Source organism: Argiope bruennichi, chromosome 8 (genome assembly GCF_947563725.1).
Source record: "Argiope bruennichi chromosome 8, qqArgBrue1.1, whole genome shotgun sequence".
Classification (NCBI taxonomy): Eukaryota; Metazoa; Arthropoda; class Arachnida; order Araneae; family Araneidae; genus Argiope; species Argiope bruennichi.
Window position 1 is genome coordinate 94,802,982 of NC_079158.1, and position 20,448 is coordinate 94,823,429.

The window sequence follows — 20,448 nt, forward strand, 5'->3', positions numbered from 1 at the left end:
ATTTAAATCAGCACACGAAAATTCAATCTGTTTTAAAAGTTCATAATCTACTAGGAATCCCAGGTAGCCTGGGATTTCATTACGGAAGTTGAACGACTTCGGCATGTTTGTCTTATTTTTTTTTTTTTTTCTCCCTTCTTTACTGAGTCACCACATTCCTCTTTATTCCCGACCATCACTTCCTTGGAGATAAGAAGATCATACAATGAACAAGCAATTGCTTACGATTTATTTTAAGCGAATTTTCACAAATGTGCATCCGAATAAAAAAAGAAAGCACGCAAAGCCAACATCAGCTGGATCTTTAAAATCGCGGGAATTTCATATTTATAATATGATCATTACAGATTTTAATATTTATATTCAAAAACTCGGAGCACACGGGGAAAATTTCAAACCGTACAAACAATCTGAACATGCTTACAGTAATAAATCAGAGAGAGTGAGGTCTCTCCGAAAAGTTCTTTAAGTTTTGTAGATTTCGTTTTCACTTGTTTTTAGACAAATATTTCCGTGTGGAAGGATTTCGTTCAAAGTTTGAAGATTAGACACCCTATTCCATCTAGCTTAAACTGGAATCGTTCTGTCTACCTACCTCATCATGCTCGCTAATATATAAGAAGGTATAATTCCAAAAATGTGTTTTTCGGACTCAGGGGTACAGTCAATCCTCCTATAACGCGGTAAGTGCGTATACCGCGTTATATGGAAACCGCGCTATAAGAAAACTCGGATTTAACCGTACAAAGCAGGCTAATTCGTAGCACGTTCTATGGAAACCGTCTACCGCGTTGTATGGAAACCGCGCTATAAGAAACTCAGAATGAGTACAAATCACATCATTCGTACCGCGTTATATGGAGACCAATAAATACAAAAGAAAAGCGATATAAACTTTCTTTTTAATCCTTTCCTTGTTTCTTTTGTGTTTGACATGATGCAAATCTAGGGTTAATAATTACTTTATTATTATTATATTAGAACAATTGAAGAATAATTACTTTATTATTATTATATTAGAACAATTGAAGAATATTACTTACAGTATTGTGTAATGCTGTCCAATTATAAACCACAAATTAAGCAGCAAAAAGCTAAACGAATGGACGGTGCAGACAAAATTTTAGAAAGAATGGGTCACCAACGAGACGTACTGTGAAAGAGCTCTGAGACGACTAAAACCGATGCCGTAAACGGCTAAGAGATAAGCTTGAATGTTTATATAAACATATCCAGTTAAAACCCTTCATTGGGTGCACGGAAAGAGCCGATGGGACGTTGTTGAACGGAAACCGCGCTGTAAGAGTACCGCGTTATAGGAGGGCTGTCGCAATTTCAGCTCCGCGTTATATGTAAACCGCGTTCTGAGAGTACCGCGTTATAGGAGAGTTGACTGTATTTGAAACGTGAAAAATTCATCAAAATCGAGTTCGTATTTTTTTAATGAATACGATACTTCTTTCTTTGTATTGGCGAAAGTAAAAGTGGAAGAATAACAAGTAAAAGGTGCAGAAAGAAATCAATTTTTTTGTATATGATTATTTCTTTTTCTTAATAAATAAGTATATAATAAGCTATATAAAAGATTAGTAAATAAAAAATATAAGTAAATAAAAGTAAGTATTGTGTATATATATAAGTAAATAATAAAATATATAAAATGCTTATCTAAGAAAAACTTCCGTTTTACATACAATCTCAATTCGTGACTGCTCGTCCGCTATATTCGTATAGAATGTTAAGTACTATATTGTGAAGTGATGCATTTTTATATTACTTATATTTCTGTCTTTCGTAATTAATTCAGAATAACCTAATACTTAGCTTATAAAATGAATAATAAGTAATGCATTTTAATAGGAAATAGGTAATGATTTTAACATTAAATTTATTTTGAAATTTAACCTTTTTATTTTCCGTATACCCTCATTTATAATGATTTATAAAATTGCATTTCAACAATAAAAAGACACAATAATGTGAGGATAAAATAAATCTATATCGAGAAAATTCATTTTTATATTTATATACAAGATGGATTTTTCTTGTTACTAAAATAAAAATTGTTATATTTGAAAGCCATTCATTCATTAGCAATATTCAAAATTTAGTTGTTTTTTTTTTTTTAAAGCTTTTTTCTGTTTTGCTTCCAGCGATCTTTCGTTTTTTCGTATTTTAAAGTTCGGGATAGATACATATTTCCACTATTAATGAAAATCAATAAAACAAAATCTTTTTGGTTGCACCAGAAAGATTTTACATTGAAAGGAAATCAGACAATCGTTTTACATTTATTGGCCTAGGTCAGGAAACAATTAGCATGAAATATCTCAAGTAGTTCTATTTTTAAAATGCATTAAAACTTCTTTTTCTTTAATAACAAATCATTAAGTGGGAAAATGTAGAGTAGCTTACTCCTTCAAGTTATAGTTTGACTTTGACGCGTTGGCGGGCATGACGTGAGTTATTCAACGAGTCTTTTCTGTTAAGTCATTATGAATTATTATCAAATAAGACAAAAGTGAATCAAAGTGTGGTAGATTAAATTCCATTTCGCTCCATCCAGAGTGGATTTAGGTGCACATTAAGAGACCAGCTCTTTAATAAGAAGTCAGTTTAGTTTCTCTTTTCAGCACATTTTTAACGTGTTAATGATTTATTTTATTAACTTCGTGAATATGTATTTGTTTTTATTTATCTGTGATGACTTCAAACAACCTAACATCCTCGTTTATACACTATATTATTGAAGCAGATACTCAAGTTTATAAATATTTAACAAATAAATGAAAGCACTGAAACATACAAAGACTTGATAAATTATATTTCTTAAAATGTAAATATTATTCTAATATTTTATAATTTATAGAATATGTTTTTTTCTTAATTATTTATTTGAGAAATTAGAAAAATAAAGTTATTTAATGGACCTGATTACAGCCCCTTTCTTTCTAGCAGCCCTAGGCATTTATATACTCTGCCTAGTTGAAAATCTGTCATTGGTTCCTTCGCAATATACGACCGAAAATGTATCCGCAATGGAAGCAACAATAACAACAACAACAACAAAAAACACCTTTCACTCAATTGTATTAAATACAACCTTATGATTTCTCGGAGACGCGCTTTCCGTCTCATACTTTTCTTCCTCTTAGCAAATGCATTCGTTTTCCGAAAGAACGAATGTATTCAATGGCAATATATCTAGGAATACAAATACAAACAAATTAATCACTTCAATAAATGGAACTTCCATTTTCCTGCCTTTCGCATCATATATTTTTCCTAAAGCATTGGCAACAGCAATCGAAATAACGAACAGATTTAATATTCCTTCCTTGTATAACCAGAATAAATTTGTTGCGAAATTCATTATTTTAATTTAGAAATTGTTAATGTACAACAAAGGGAAAATCTATTCACATTTATCACATCTAGGAAACGGTTCACTTATCTAAATTAAAATTTTAATCATAATTCTTTGGATTCATTTCTCCTCGCTTTAGTTGCAATTGCGATAATAATCGTTTTAAGTTCGAGGAATGTTAGAAATTCGTTTGCATTGATTGAAATATGGTTTTACTGCGATAGAAATTAATACTCTGTCCGCAAAATTTACATAATTCATCAAATAATTTGAAATACTAGTTGCTCGTATTAGCGCTGTATTGTAACACCACGGAAGAAAAAAAAAAAAAATTCTTAGGCAGGTTTTGAACAGGCTTTTTTTCTTCAACTGAATTAACTCTTGAATACTCTCTATAATTACTAATTTATCACATCGAAAAAAATCCCCATCACCACCAAAGTAACAAGCACGAAGTTAAAACACTTAACTGAAAAGGTTAATTCAGAAAATTTTGATTTAATACTGAATATTTATGCCAGAAAATAAAGCTGCTTTAAATTTAATCGGGCTGTTAGATAAAGGATATAAAACGATGTTACATTATGATATTCAAACCAAAATTAAGAACAAATTTTCAATTGCAGGATCTCGATGAAATTAGAAGTTCGCGAATAATACATCTACTCAATAGATACACTTACTACTCAAACATGCAATTATACTAATAAACATTTTTTTTTTTTTAGGAATTAAATTTGACCATAAACAAATCTGAAATTTCGATAAGTTATTTATTAAATACTTAATATATATTAGTTATTAAAGATTATTTTCTCTTAAATCCTTATTTTTATCATCTTTAGATTTATTTTCTCTTAACATCAATAAAGAAATTTAGTGTTTAGACAGTTCTAAGTCTTTAAATTCAAGTTGATTCACAGAAATAATATTCAAAAACAAAAAAAAAAAAAACAAAAATTAAGACCCTTTGAAATTTTTAGAAGCTAACTCAAAACACTAAATGGAAGTTCAAGAAAATCCCCTCCAGAAAAAAAAATTATCCAGTGACAATAAAAGTGGTTTATATAACTTTAAGCAGTTTTTTTTCCCCTTCCCTACATGAAAGTAAAAACTATAAAGTGTTTTATGAGATCCCTGGCGCAAGAAATCGTTAGCATTCATCCCACGATGCGTTGGCAACAAATACATGTATAAAAAAGAAAGCTTTTCTCTTAAATCCTACAGCTATCATTTATTCGAACCGTAAAAAAAAAAAAAAAAAAAAAAAAAAAAATGGGGGAAGACTGATAGAAAAAAAAAATATATTTTCGTTCATATCCTTTTCCCGTTCATTTTCCATTTCAACGCAGCAATTTCATCGACTTCGAGGAACACCAGATGCAAAAAAAAAAAAAAAAAAAGCAATTTTTCATGCAGATAAAGTGTTTTAAAAAGCATTATATTTGCTACGAAGAAAAGGAAGACGTTTTATATTTCATCCAGTGAAAGTTATTGTATTTCTATTTTTCCCAATTTCCATCAATCTTTCTGCTCATTTTTTTTTTCTTTTAAAAGTTATATTTTATCAAATAAATAAGATACAGAACAATTATTTTGTATCTGCTTTTTCTTAAAATTCAGCCAAATCCATAATTTGATAATTATTTTGGCTCCTTCATTTTTTAAAACTAATTTTATTTTACGTATATTTTTGTTTAAAATTCAGTCTTATTCATATCTAATAGGAAGAAATTTTTTGGGTAAAATCTTTTGACGTTAATGATTTTATTTGAAGATGTCAAAAAAGAATGACAAACAACTGCTGAGCTTTCAAATGCTTATAGTGTAACAGGCAGTATAAATTTAAACGAATTCCCTTTTAATGATTTTAGAGTTGATGAAATGATTGTAGAATTTCGAAATGTCTAAATATCACTTTCGATCGTTTCATGATTAAAAAAAATTGCAGGATAAGGCAATATAGTCAATGCATAGTTGATGTTTTCCAGAATATTATCATGACGCATAAGGGCAACTGATATGTAAAAGAGAATTTTAAACCACGTTTGAATTATAAGAATATAATTGATAGAAAAAGAAAAAAAGAGCCTACGTATCGAGCAATTAATTTGATACTTTTGGTTGATTTAGAAAAAACGAAAAGCCATGCTAATAAAAGATTACACAAACTTATGACGACTCGTCAATTTTGGGGCACAGATACAGCTGATACGAATCAAAATTCTTCTATGTTTTTATACATAAATATTAGATTCCTTCGAAATGGGAAATATTCATTAAGAATGATTTGGCACTTGCCCTCAATTTATTGTTCACGTGCAGATAAATAGCAGCATTGTTTTTTATTAAAAACAACGGTACACACACAAAAAAACTAAATTGTTGTTAGTATTTATTAAAAAATGCATTTCAGTAACCGAAAAGAGTTAAAATTTAAATAAATTTCAGCAAGCAAATAATCCAGGTATATATATCACTGCTGAAGCATACTACCGTACTTTAATTATTATATATAAGTTCGCGTTTTTACCAAAACAACTTAATAAAAGCTAATTATTCATAACAGAACAGATTATGGAAGAAATGATTATGGGCATTTACTGAAATTTAAAAACCGAAGTATAAGAGATTATACAGGCAAATAATTTTACAGCAAATATTATTGATATTTCAAGTTCAAAAATGTACATATATGTTATCCCTACAAACAAAACAGCCGAGATAAATACATGGTATCATATTTTAAATGTTGTGCTTTTTATTCAGCAAATTTAAGTCTAAAAAGAAATAATGTTTTAAAAATACCAGATTTTTTTAAAATTATATGTTGCAGTTATACTAAAGTTAGTCTTATTTCATTCGTTAAATAATTTAAAATGAGAAAATGTGATCAATGTACTCAAAAAGCTATTTTAATTTTAATAATAAGGATTTAACATCCAATTTAAGAGTTCATGATTTCATCCTTTGATTTTTCTGATCTAAAAACCCCAAAATAAAAGACAAAAATATAAAATTTGTTTTTAAAAAGTACCTATTTTCTGTCCACAGTTCCGATAGGATAAAAAAAAAGTGAAATTTATTGCTCTCCGGTTAACGTTATCATAAAGATGTCATATTTCCACAGTCTGTAATACTTTAATTCCAGCTTAGGATATACGAGGTGATAATTCAAGCAGCTGTTATAGAATGGCAGATCCAATCAAATGGCAGATTTCTGACTGCCTAGGCCCATTAAGCTGTGAAAAGCTGTAGTGAAGTCGAAGAAAAAAAATATTATTAAACTATTTGGTAAATAATTAAATTTATAAGAAAATTTTAATTCTATAAATTATAAAATATTAAATTAAAACCACTTTGTCCAGTATAATTGGCCTGCTTTTCATCTGTTCCTATTTCATTTACTTTGCGATTACAGTAGTGTGTGCTTAAATAATTTTGTTTACAAATATGAATACAGCGCAATCATGATTCGTAATAAATAAATACACTTTTTCATAAAGTTACTAAAATATAAAATTCATCTAAAATAAATAAGACGTTGATTAAGCTCAAAGCATTTGAAATGTGAAGCTAAATTGCTTATATTACTGATGGGGGGGGTAGGTTAATATATATGTATGTATATATGCTTTCGTTTAGGAAGTAGAGTTTTATAATGGAATATCGATTTTTGTTTAGAACTAAATTATGCTCAAGTGTATCAATATATTTAAATATTTAGTACAGTATATGTCAAGTTGTATTGACTAACCACAGAGACACGAAGATGAGAAGCAAGATATAAAAGCTATTCAAATAAATACATTAAAAAATCTTAAACATCATTCAAATTTAATCCAAAACTGTCCTGATCTAATTCTATCGATTTATGGTAATTTTTTAAATCGTAAAATTGCAATTCCTTTTAATGCATATGAATCCACTTTAATCCAGAGAATTTTTCAAGACACGTAAGAAGCATAACAAATTATATTTATAGAAACACAGAAAAGGAATGAGAACATATCAATTTAGTGGCTGAATCAATGAATTTATCTAAGAACTCATATGATTTTTGAAAGTAACAAAAAGTCAAACACAGTTTAAATTACCCAGATAACCTGCTCACGAAGAAGTATTGGTTCTAGAAAACCCTAAAATTTAATTCTGTTAATTACATGAAAATGTTTAAAAGCTGACATAATATCTGTAAATTCCTTCATGCGACATACAAGACACAAAGATGGTTCAAAACGCTTTATGAAGCAGGCGAATGGACTTAGAGCTACCAAATTTAGCACGTAGATATTCCTTGAGTAGTAAATATTCATTAAGAAATAGTTTCACAGAATTTTAGCTCAATCATTAATGAAAAATTAATCAAAATGTTAACTTTTTTTCTCAATATTTTCGAAGCACATTATTACAGGAAAGAGATATGCTATTTTAAAATTAAAAAGCATTAACTTTTCATTTGTACTAATTTTATTTACAATTAGTAGTAGTAATATTTTTTCTCTGAATTTAATAAAGTTTTAAACATATTTCAAGTACATTTTACGATAGTGCTATTAATCGTTTCAATTACAGCGTGTACGTTGCAAGGATATTATATGCATTCTTTTGTGCTTATTATCGCTGCTATCTGATTAACGATCAACTTTAAGAGCAAAATAATGTTAGACGAATCAAATTCTAAAGCCTTTTCGTACTATGTTGTATCAGACTAAAAATTCGAATCTCTTTTAAATTTTCTTTTCTACTATACTGTATTAATTGATAAATAATGATTATTCTGTTAAATGAAACTTTTTATAGTCGTAAAACAGCGAAATATGAATTCGTTCTTTTAAATTAAGTTTTTAATAAAATCTAGATTTTTAAAAAATAAGGTCTCATTACCGAAATGCCATTTAATTAAAAAAATCATTACAATTAAACAAAATAAACATACCAAAATATTAAATTTCCTATTTAGACCGTATAACTTTGATCGTGCTTCTAAATTACGCATCGCTTTTTCAATAACTCAAATGATATCAGCAAAATGATTCGTGAATCTAAATTTAGCAAATAATGCATCATATCAATTTTAAAATGAAAAAGAATTTTAAGAAGCCAGCCTTTCAGATATACAAAATTATCTTGTATAATGAAAAAAATTTTTTATTAATTTTGCAATGATTGATATTTAACGAATACCAACGCGTATAGAACTTCGATTCAGAAACCTAAGCACAAAAAAACTTGACAAATGCTAATACGAAGCGTTGGCTTGAACAATTGGTCGTTTAGAATAAAGGATGCCAAGCAGAAGGGTCAAAGGGTGAAGGGAATAGATAGCCTGAGCGCCAGGTTTAGAGGGCGCATGGTGACAAAAGGTTAATACCTATACGTCACTTCCTAAAGAAAAATAAAAAGGGTAAAAATAATGATAATGATAATCCTACTTTGAGCATAGTTTACACACACACACACACACACACACACACACACACACACACACACACACACACACACACACACACACACACACACACACACACACACACACACACACACACACACACACACACACACACACACACACACACAAAGGATTTTATTGAGACTTTTTGGATGCACAACTTTTTTTTTTTTTTTTAATTTTCGGATTTTAGTGTATAATTTTGTTGTGAACAACAAAGTAAAATAAGGCAATTCTGCGAAATTTATTTTGACTAATTTTAATCTTTTTTTTTTTTTTTCTTCTGTGTTTTTATTTTTGGTCTCAAGATGTGGACTGCATATGTTAATACGGAACGGATAACTTAATTGTATAAGATCACGTTATTATGAAAGGAGAATGGAAAATTTCTTACAGTGAAAAGGATGACTAGTACACCTTGTCCAAAAACTTCCCAAATTTTGTATTTGACATGACTATGAAAAACAAGTTCACTATCCAAGTAAAAGCTTACATACTTTACTACTTTACCCTTGGAGAGTTCTTTGAAAAGGTGGAGATTTTTGATAGTGTGGCATTTCTGCAAAATAATCGCGCGAGTTTTATCTGCACTGATTAAAGATTGTTTCCTATTCCTAAAGATTGTTGACTGTTCAATTTAATTTTGGATCAACCGCAAATAAAATGTTATCTTGGATACTTTAAACATTTTAAATCTGTTACGCTACACCTATAAATAACTTTTTTTCTATTAATAATTATATATATTCATAATTTGAAAGCATTAAAATTTAAAGGAATTGAAGAAATCATGAACGCACAAAAATGATATCATTATGTACTTTAATTTGCTACAGATCTCCGCACTCTTATTCTTCTAAATAAGAGTCATATTAGCAATAAAAAGCAAAGCAATAAATAAATAAAAGCGCTCTTAAATATCTTCTAACTATGACTCTATTTAGATCAGAAAAATGTTGCTGTCATAGAACGAAATAAATAATAATAAAAAAAACGAATAAAAAACATTTTGACGTCTGAAACCAAATTCAATGAAATCTTGTTATTTATATTACACTCATTATTTTAATGAAACTAATAAACAGCGATATTTTCAATTATTTTTGTTTACAAATCGTGTGAAATCTGAAAAAAAAAAAAAAATTCTATTCGAATTTTTGCGACTATAACATTTTTTAAGTGTGGAGTTGAGATAGTCATTATATATTAAAAAAATACATCTTATTAATATTATTTATTACATTGGATCACTAAAAAAGTGATATATCTGAAAATAGAAATATTTGCCTTAATACTTCAATAAATATACTAAAATTTTCAACAATATTCCTCCCACATCTTTTCAACATGGAAACGATATAAGGAAATATAAAAAGGAAAAAAAAAAAAAAACATACAATGTTGTTTCTACATAATAATAATTTTTCTACAGTTATGATGAAAGCATACAGTTATTTTCGTACAATTATAATGGTTTTTATAGGAAGAATGCTATAAAAGTCCATAAATTCTAATAGCTGTATCAAAAGTCTGTCTTAAAATACCGATTTCTTTAATTTTTGAAAGCAGTTCATAATATGCTTTCAGTCTATAAAAAAGTTGAATTTGAGAAAGAAAGAACTCTTTTACTTTAACATATTTAGAATGGCACAGAAAATTTAAGGAAGATCTATATAGAATAAGAAATAAATATAACATGTAGGCTTCAGTCAAGCTTTTTTTAAATTATAATAAACACTATGAATATAATGGCATTTATTAAACAAAAACTAATTAAAAAAATCCATTATTTAATTAAAGTGAGAAAATTACTAATGTATATATATAAGTATACTTTGTGTAGTTTATAAGAAATATTATATGAAAAGAAGTATATATAAATTAATTTTTTAAAATGTTAAGAAAAACTGCTGAATATATAAACACTTCCTTAAAAAATTTATATTGTATATAAATCTTTCAGAAACACTAAAAAAATTACAAGACCTGGAAATAGTTTGAAGATGTAATTTAAATTTGAATATCAACAAAAAGTTATAAGCATCTTGACTTGCAAGATCTAATTTTATTTCATTGAAGGAAATTAAACAAACATTGCAAAAATAGGGTAATAATATTAAAATATCAATGCTAAATTATTAAGAATAACATCAGCAAAGATTATATAAGATTACCAGTATATCCTTCATAATAATGGAATGACACAATGCTTTAAATGTTAAAATTTATTTTAAAATCTCTATTTCTAATATGTTTATTAAAATCATGAAAGGAACATTTTAATTTTTATTATTAATTCAGTTAAAAACAAATTAATGTTTTGGTTTTGTTAATTTATATTGCTTCATTTTATTTTAAAAAAATAATACCAAATGTTTGCTGAAGAAAATAATTAGCGTACTCTACACAGAATAGCTCTTATTAAAAAAATGCTGATAATATTCCTCTATATTCTCTTTTAGAAGGCTCTTCTAAATTTTAATTAAAATTTAGTGTCTAAAGTGTATACTAAACTCCACTTATGATAGACTATTCAACAGTGTAATTAAGTAGAGAAGGATGTAAACTTTTATATGGTAACTTTTTGAAATGACTGGAAGATAAATATATACTAATAACAACTATAAAGATTCATCAAAATAAATGGCTTAAAAATTCATAATTTAATCAGTATTTTTAATATTGACTAAGAGAAAAATGCATGTAAAAAACTTAACTCAAACTGCATCAAAAAACAAAAATATTGATATTATAGACTTCTTCATTTTGACTCAACAAGAATATTTATATTACAACTTTAATATAAAATTCGTTTGATAGCACATAAAATATAAATGGTAAAAATTATGCTTGCATAGAGCTAAAAATATTACAGAACTTAATATAAAATTCAAAAACTTCAAAATGAAAGAAAAAAGTAATAAAGTTAACATAGTTAATTAAAAATAATAAAGTTGCATGTAAAATTCATGCAATCTACAAAATTTGAATGAAAATTAACAAACAAGAGTAAATTTCAGTAATGCATTAACTCAAGAATAATTAGTAATTTCACATTCATTTCACATATAAACACTTGACTTTCTTGATTTAAAAAAGCATAACTGTTTAACTTATTTTGGATTTTGAAAAAAATTGTGGTAAATAGGAAGAGTTTCAATAAATGAAATGTTACCAATTAGATCCTAAATCTGTAATAAATATATTTAACAATTTAATATCAGAAAAGGCAATTCTTTAAATTTTATACTCTGCCAAAAGTATCAATATAATACTAAACTAGTAAGCCTCAGACTTAGCTAAGCAACATTAAAAAATCTTTTTCTATTACTTAACATTCTAAATTTTGATTAAGCTACAAGTCTCTTTGATTTTTAGTTTACAATGTTATCAAAAATTTTTTTATCTAATAAGTAAACAAGACAAAGAACAATTTGCATTTTCTGAAAATAAGTAGGTATATAATAACCAAAAAAATTCAGTCATATATGAAATTTTTAGTAATTATTAGTGTAATCTCCACTGAAGTTATATAACAGAGAATTATTTAATATTAGTTGAATTTAACTACAATTTACTTAGAAACAATATGAAGATGAAAATTTCTACATGCACTTTCACATATTAATATATGAAATCAAGTTTTCAAAAACAAGCAAATATATGCAATTTACCAATGATAACCATTAGAACAAAAATAAAAGAGTATGAAAATATGAAATTAATAATATTCAATGACATTGTCACACATATATCCTTTCTGATATGGAATTAAACACTAAAATCAGATATAGTAGAGGTCTCTCCAAGAAAATTAAAATGGATAAAACAAGATTAATTTTAAAAAGGATATGAAACAATTCTAAATAAAATAAATTAATCTTCATAACTCAATTTTAAATATATATTTATGTTTTTACTTAAACATTCATAGAAAAATATCTGAAAAAAAAAAAACAATTTTTTCATGTACTTACCTTCTAATATTCAAATTCTTATTTATATCGCTAATAATAGAAAGTAAACAAACAACGGCGAGTTCCTTCACATATCAGTATCAACAAAAACAAACACATGCACAAATCAAAAAAAAAAAAAAAAATCACATTTCTAGCTTTTCACTAAGTTAATAGTTCATACAATTATCAAACATTCTTCCAAGTGTCATAAGGAATATTTTTAAAGAAAACAAATGACGAAATCTTTATTTTTCCAAGAAGAAAAGGTTTTTATAAGAAATGTCATCTTTGGATTTAAATTCGAAAATGACACAAATTCCGATGACCCCTTCCAACCCAACGATCGGTTTAGGAAGATTGTTAAGTAAAAAAAAAAAAAAAAAACGGAAAATAAAATAACTACTGCATTTCGGATTTAAATAAAATATAACAAAAATAATTTAAAAATTATATATTTTTAAAAATTCTTTTAACACCCCAAAAATGAAATTTGAATTAATGGAATTCGATTCATTTTTCATATTCAACTAGTTCATACTAATCTGCCATCTAGTGGACATATTTGAAACAAATTAAAAGCACTGAAAATTTGTGAAAAGTTGTAAGGATCATTAAAAAGAAATATCTTTAATCTTATAAAAATACAGAAAAAAAAGTAAATTTTTCTCTTAAAATTATCTTTTTTTTTTTGAAGTGGATTCGATGAAATTACATTCATTTTTTTTCTGCATAATATGAATGTAGTTCATTCATTTTCAGAAAAGCTTAAAATTCTAAAAACATTTTCACCGTGCATTTTTATAATTTTTATATAAATTTCATTTAAAATCTTGTTCTACTTTTCCTTTAAATTTGCCTTGCAATAAATTAAAATTAGAAGTTTTGAAGGTTTGATAAATCTTAAAAGTATGACTCGTGTAATTCCAGATTTTAGTTTCGGTTTTTGTTTGAAGAAAAAGAAGAAAGACAGAATATTTAATAAACAAGAAAAGAATATTTTGCTCATGAAAAGAAGATTGCTAAAAAGTTTTTTCTTTTGATTTCTTTCATATTTATTTCTATTAAAGGACTTTTTACAAGTTTTATTGTTAATACAGACTTAGAAGAGTTACAACCAGGATTCGAACCTTGTTCATGAACATTTTTGTCAGTTGAATGGAAATATTCTCGCTTTGATACGGAAAAATAAAAGAAAACAAATAAATAATAATTTCATATACCTGTAGATGAATAACATTTAAAAAAAAAGAAAGAAAGAAGGATAAACTGTTGAAAGCAAGTATAGGATTTCAAAGGAGACAAAAAGCCGATTGTTTATAACAATCAGACGTTTTTTGTGATAAAATTTCTCTCTATATCTCTCTCTTTTCATATATAATTAGAATAAAGAATTTACGTACATTTTTGTCATATTGGCTCATAAAATGACACAACCTGATTTCTTTAATCAAGCAGTTTAGGTTAAGACTTTAATGTCATACAGGAAAATATCTCTTCTGCTCCAGAGCGACATTAATTTATTTTAATGTATTTCCTTTCTATTATGGTTCATAATTTAATGTATTCTTATATAAACTTTATACAACATTTAAATAGCTATGTGAAGTCCTTCATGTACTTTGTCTTAAATTTTATTCAAGCATTGATATCCCCCCCCCCCTTAAAATATCTCTTATATAACACTCTTTGCAATTTTATTATGTTTATTATAGCCTGATATTCGATATTTGATTATTTCGATAAATTAATTTGAAATATAATTGTAGTTTGATCAAAAATTATCGCAAAACTTTACCAGTATAATGAACCTTGAACATGGGTGTTGATAAAGTCATAAGGAAAATTTACGGTAAAGGAAAATTTGGCAACCGTTGAGGAAGTTTTGAAATCGAAGAATTTGCCTAGGGCCTAGTCGCATTTCTGAAATTTGCAACGTTTACCTAAATTGTGAAGAGGGTATTTACGGTGAATTGGATATTCTGCTTATATTCCATTAAAATGTCGTTGGATGAGGTAAATTTATATTGAAACAACAGCATTGTGTAATAACAAACATTATTATATTACAAAATTCCAGTGTATTTTATGTCTTAAATTTCGAAATTTTACTTTCAGAAATTTGACAAAGCTGCGGAAGATGTCAAAAAACTGAAGTCTAAACCTACAGATGAAGAATTATTGGAATTATATGCTCTTTTCAAACAAGCAACTGTGGGAGACTGCAATACCGGTATGTGAGGCGTGCTTTATTTATTATTTTTTTTTAATGAATTTATTCTTTACTGATTAGCAAATCTTTAGTTTAAAAAGATTCTCAAACTTTTGTGCTACTTAAAAAGTTGAAAGTATGAAAGATCACATTAATATAAACTATTTTTTATATTCAAATATGCTGAACTGATAAAATTTGAATTAACTTTATGTGCAAGACTATAAATATACAAAATATGAAGTTTTCTGTTTGTAGTCTTTTGCTTAATATTTTAATGATATATTTGAATAAATATACAAAAATGTAAATTTTTCTCATAGAGGTGTTTTGCTTAAAATTTTTGTTATACTTAATTAATAGTGCATGTTTTGAGTATCTGTGTGATATGATATTTAAAGAATAGTGCCTCTTTCAGGTATCTGTATCTAAGGGGATTCAATAAGCAAATGTTAGGCAACATTTCGAAATAATGCCTGAACAAACAAGGAAAACCTTTTAAAGACCTATAACTTTCTGTATATATTTCCTCTTTTCTTTTTCTACTTATAATAACCTGAATTTTAAAAACAATATCCTGGTTGTCAGTTATTAAAAGTTTTATAGATTAAATTTGTCCTACAAGATTATTATTAGGCATTTTCTATGTTAAAATTTTATTAATTTTAAAATTTATTAGTTAATAGATTTTGAGGAGGTTTTTTTTATCTGGATTACATGCTATTCAGTATGTATTTATTTTTCTTGATTTTGATTTTATTAAAATACCTTTCAATTGGTGTTTTTTCATTTCTTGAGCCTTTTTTGATAAAAAGCTTGAAATTTTATTTAAAACCTGTATCTGAAGAGGTAACAAATACTTTGCTTTATACATCGGATCTTAATGATTTATTTTAAAAAATTAACTTTTATTGTATTTTTGCTATTTAATTTTTATAATAATGTGAAATTTTGTATATATATATATATATGAATAGCATTCCAATTCTGAATTTTTTTTCTTTTTCTTCTTACTCTAGCACGTCCAGGAATGTTTGATTTGAAGGGCAAAGCAAAGTGGGATGCATGGAATGCAAAGAAAGGTGACACATATTGTTTTATTTACTTTTTTACAGATGTTAGAATATTCAGGCAATTAAAAATTAAATTTGGTAAAAAGAAATATTGATTGAAAATTTACAATATATTATAGTATACATAATTCTTTTAATATTTAATTTACAATTAAAATTGAATGTTAAGTTTTTGAAAATGTTAAAATAATTTTGCAGAATTATGTTATTGCAATCATAATTTTAGAAAATTCAAAGGAATTAAATCGCAACATTAGGCAGACTATATAGATATATGAACTACATCTCTCATAAAATTTACTACTCAGCCCATATCACTTAATATTTGAGATAGTTTCAAATTATTTAATTTTTGTTAAATAAGATAAAAGAGTAATTTTACAGACTTTATTCATAATTCTAAAAACAATTGACATAGATGAAAGGATATTTCAACATTTTTTTTATTTTTATAATCCCGAGTGTTTTTATATATTACTTTAATATGGAGTTGCATTAGTTATAACATAATCTTAGACAGCTAACCAGTTTATAAAGTTTCTGACCAAATAAAAGGGATCAGATTATGTGTTATAAATGAAACCTGATTTTTTTTTTTAAATTTACTCTAACCATGAAGAATATATATTTAAATCAAATTGGCAGAAATTTTATTGAAATATAATGAATGTATAGAATGACCTAACAAAATGTTATTTGTTAACTTTATTCATTAAAAATTTGAAGAAATTGGGAGGAATTCATTATTTTATCATTAACCAACTTCATTATTTTATCATTAAGCAAGGAAAATTTCCGGGAAATGCGAGCAAACAAATATATATACATAGATACATTTACATATAGTTGAGGAAGTTTCATTTTAGTGTCACCCCTTTTGACTCAACTGATGACATTTTCATTTATAAATAATATTTTAACACAACTATTAAATTGAGGAATGAAAAAATCCAATTATCTCCTTTCCTTTGCATGAGTTTTACTGAGTAATTTTTTTTTTTTTTTTTTTCATTTATTCTGCAAAAACAACTTTATTCTTTTCACTAAAATGTAAATTCAAAATCATTTTTTTTTTCTAATATGAATATCTCAATTCTAAAATCTTTATATTATTTTCTTATTATATTTTCTTCCAATAGCTAGATTTTCTTGAATTTCATTTAAAAATTTTAATTTGCTATTTTATATATGTAAATGCTTAAATATTTATTATTATATTTTATATATATATAAGCTTATATATTATGCTAATATTTATTTATATATTAGTTCTGGTGTACAGCTGAATAAGTTAGTATCATTTTCATTGCTTGTTGTAGAGTGACATGCAATTATCATTTTTCTAACAAGAGGTGAATCAATTCTAGAGGATACCTTATAGTACTGATGGGGTGTATGAGCAAGTTTAACATTAGACTTTACAAAATTTTCATCTTAAAAATAAGATTAAAAAATGACCGACTAAAGAGTGTTTTAAAAGCATGAACATGATTTTTCACTGCGAATGGAGAAATTTTTTTCTGTTATCAGGAGTAAAAGGATTTTCTTGATTATCTATTAGTAGTTGTCTTGTTCTCTTTCGAATGCCTTGTGCTTCTTTTATATGTCTTAAAACTTTTAAAATAGAGAACCAATTATTTATCTTCCCCCCCCCCCCTTCTTTTTTTTCATCTACTTTTTCAAGCCTCGGTTTCCTTTTGGTATCTCAAACATCAGTGTACCATGGAATTTTGAACTAGAAAATGAAAATACTGAAGGGACTGCATTGATAATGATGTAGTAGTTATCATAATGTCATGCTTACTAAAAGCAGTCATTAGTAATAGCAGTCATTAGTGCATTTCAGTAACTGAAATATAAAAAATAGCCCTGTCTTGTTAAGCTTATCTATATGATCTGCATTGAAACCATAAAAATGAATTGGTCTTAAAAATTGTAGCTCTTGATAATGTTTTCTGATATTTGTGAGATAAACTGTTTGAAGTTATAAAAAATCACTTACCCAATTTATTCTTGTTCATCTAACTACTTGGAACAGTACATTCCAGATACTTTATATAATTATATGCAAGCTGTTATACTTGATTATTACTCAGTTCATTGTTCATATTTGAACTTTTAATCATGTAATTGCAAAGCATACTTTCTTTGTCTGTGATGGAAACTTGTATACTTGGAGTTAAAGCAGTTTAAAATACCTACTGAGATCATCAAGATTAACTGTTTTATTTTCTTTTAATCTATAATATAATACAGAATAATATATTCTATAAAAATTTACAATTGTTCTTAAAGGTACGCCATCTTTACTTACTTGCATGATTTTTGTTCTCGTGTTTTCTTATTTCTGGTTTGTTACTTCTTTGAATAAGCTAATTGTCTCACTCAAAGGAAATTAATACTTGAATAAACTGAAATTAATACTTGAATAAGCTAATTGTCTCACTCAAAGGAAATTAATACTTCTGTAATATGTGGAGGCATATTTCAACAGTATTGAAATCTACCCCATATATAACTATTAAATTTAAAATGTTATAATTCTTGTTAGAAAAGGAATGTTGAATAAAATAAAAAGAAGCAATATACAGAAATTTACACCTTTATAAATATATTATTGTTCAAGTAGGAAAAACAATCTGGGGTTTTAAGAATTTAAACTTTATTGAAAAATTTGTTAAATCAACATGATGCATAATATTAAAAGTTGTTAATATAAATAACTAATATTTATTTTCAATATATTAGCTAATGCTGGATTTTAAAAACTTATATTTTTATAAATATAGAATAAAACACAATTATATTTGAAATCTCTGCATTGTCTGTAAAATTTGATTAAAATAAACTATTAATGTTGTGATTTGTATAGTATTCTGTTTAAGATAAAATATATGTAGCTGGTTAAAATTTAAATGGTTTTAGCTGAATGAATGATAATCTCTTTTTTGAGATGAATATAAAACTGTGTATATTCCTTTATTATAAATAATAATTTACTCTCATGTTCTTAAATTCCAAGGCATTTAAAAGTTCAAAAAATATATAATTCTTATCTTTCAATTTTATCCAATGTTGGAAAAAATGTATGAAAACTGTTTTGTAAAATAACAAATGTTAATTTTTTTTAAAAAATTATATATATATATATATATCTGGCAGTTAAAAATTGTATGCTTTCATCAAAACTGAGAACAATTTTAATTTTGAGTATAGGGTGAACATTAATTATATTACTTCGTCACCATAAATTTGTATTTTTAAATCCTAATTTGGTGATATGTACTTTTTTTGATTTTAATTCTGTTGCATATTATCTTTGAAATAACTTAAACTGCAAGTTAGTAGAAACTTTATTTTTCATAAACTCTACTTTTAAATCCATTGGAATTTTTAAATAATATAATTAATAGAAACTTGTTCAAGTTGATTGAATAATTTATTGGCCTTTTATTTTGCAGGCATGGATCAAACTGAAGCTAAAGAAGCTTATGTTACTAAAGTGAGCCATCTTATTGAAATCTATGGATTGGCTTAGTTAAATTTTTCTATTGTAATTTTCAGCTGTTGTTTTTCTTTTTAATTTAAAATAGTTGTTGATTAAATCACTTTTTACAATTTAATAAATTTTCATATTTTTTTACATTTTCAAATTTCATTTATTCCTGTATTTCACATTTGTTAATTAAATTATGATAAAACTTTTGAGTCTTATTTTTTTGTTCAAGAATTATTCTTAATATTCATAGTTACATATAGCTGATATTTACTGATATTTATGCTAGTTAAACAAATCAATTTCTGCAGTTTTATTTCTTGGTAAAAAAATTTATGAGCCCATTGTTACTAAGATCTCTAAAACATCATAATTCATATCAGTAAAACTACAAATATCAAAAATAATAAGCTATTTTTTTTTAACTATTCTCAAAAATAAGACTTGATAAAGCACTAATAATTCACACTTCCAGTTTAAAATATTGTAGCATGTTATTTTAAATTCAATTTGTCTTTATTTTATAAATTATATAACAGCAGGAGTATATGCATAAAAAACATTAAATGTTGTCAAAAAACTTGCAAGTATAAGTCCAATCTTTAAAACAACGAAAAATATTGTTATAAGTATGTTGTAAAATAAGTGAGCAGGAAATATTAATTTTCTCTTAATTTTGAAGAAACTTATTTTAGTATATGCCTAATTCGAATATTCTACTATATAAAGAATTGAGTGCTTCATTTTGTCAGGCTTGTTGCAGTTTCATGATAGTATGGAAACTATTAAAAAAAACTTATGCTTCCCCTTCCATACATACACAATATATTTTTTCAAAATCTACTCATAACTTTAAAAAAATATTTTGAGATAATAAGAATTTCTATTATTC

General features: G+C 26.1%; 2 protein-coding genes across 3 annotated transcripts in view; one reads left to right on the forward strand and one right to left on the reverse strand.

The window, feature by feature from the left end:
- The window catches only part of LOC129980952 (ecotropic viral integration site 5 ortholog-like), a 173,746-nt gene extending 160,643 nt beyond the window's left edge, over nt 1-13,103 (reverse strand). The window contains exon 1 of one of the 2 annotated variants that reach the window (XM_056091470.1): nt 12,797-13,103. The gene's annotated coding sequence lies outside the window, so the exon portion shown is untranslated. The remainder of the gene's footprint in view (nt 1-12,796) is intronic. The other variant, XM_056091472.1, reaches the window with a different exon arrangement.
- Nucleotides 13,104-14,498: 1,395 nt separating this feature from the next.
- LOC129981105 (acyl-CoA-binding protein homolog) lies at nt 14,499-19,774 on the forward strand. The gene is made up of 4 exons (XM_056091780.1): nt 14,499-14,791; nt 14,894-15,008; nt 16,007-16,069; nt 19,522-19,774. Exons 1-4 carry the CDS (start codon nt 14,777-14,779, stop codon nt 19,596-19,598), a joined length of 270 nt encoding a protein of 89 aa, XP_055947755.1. The 5' UTR covers nt 14,499-14,776; the 3' UTR covers nt 19,599-19,774.
- Nucleotides 19,775-20,448: the final 674 nt, after the last annotated feature.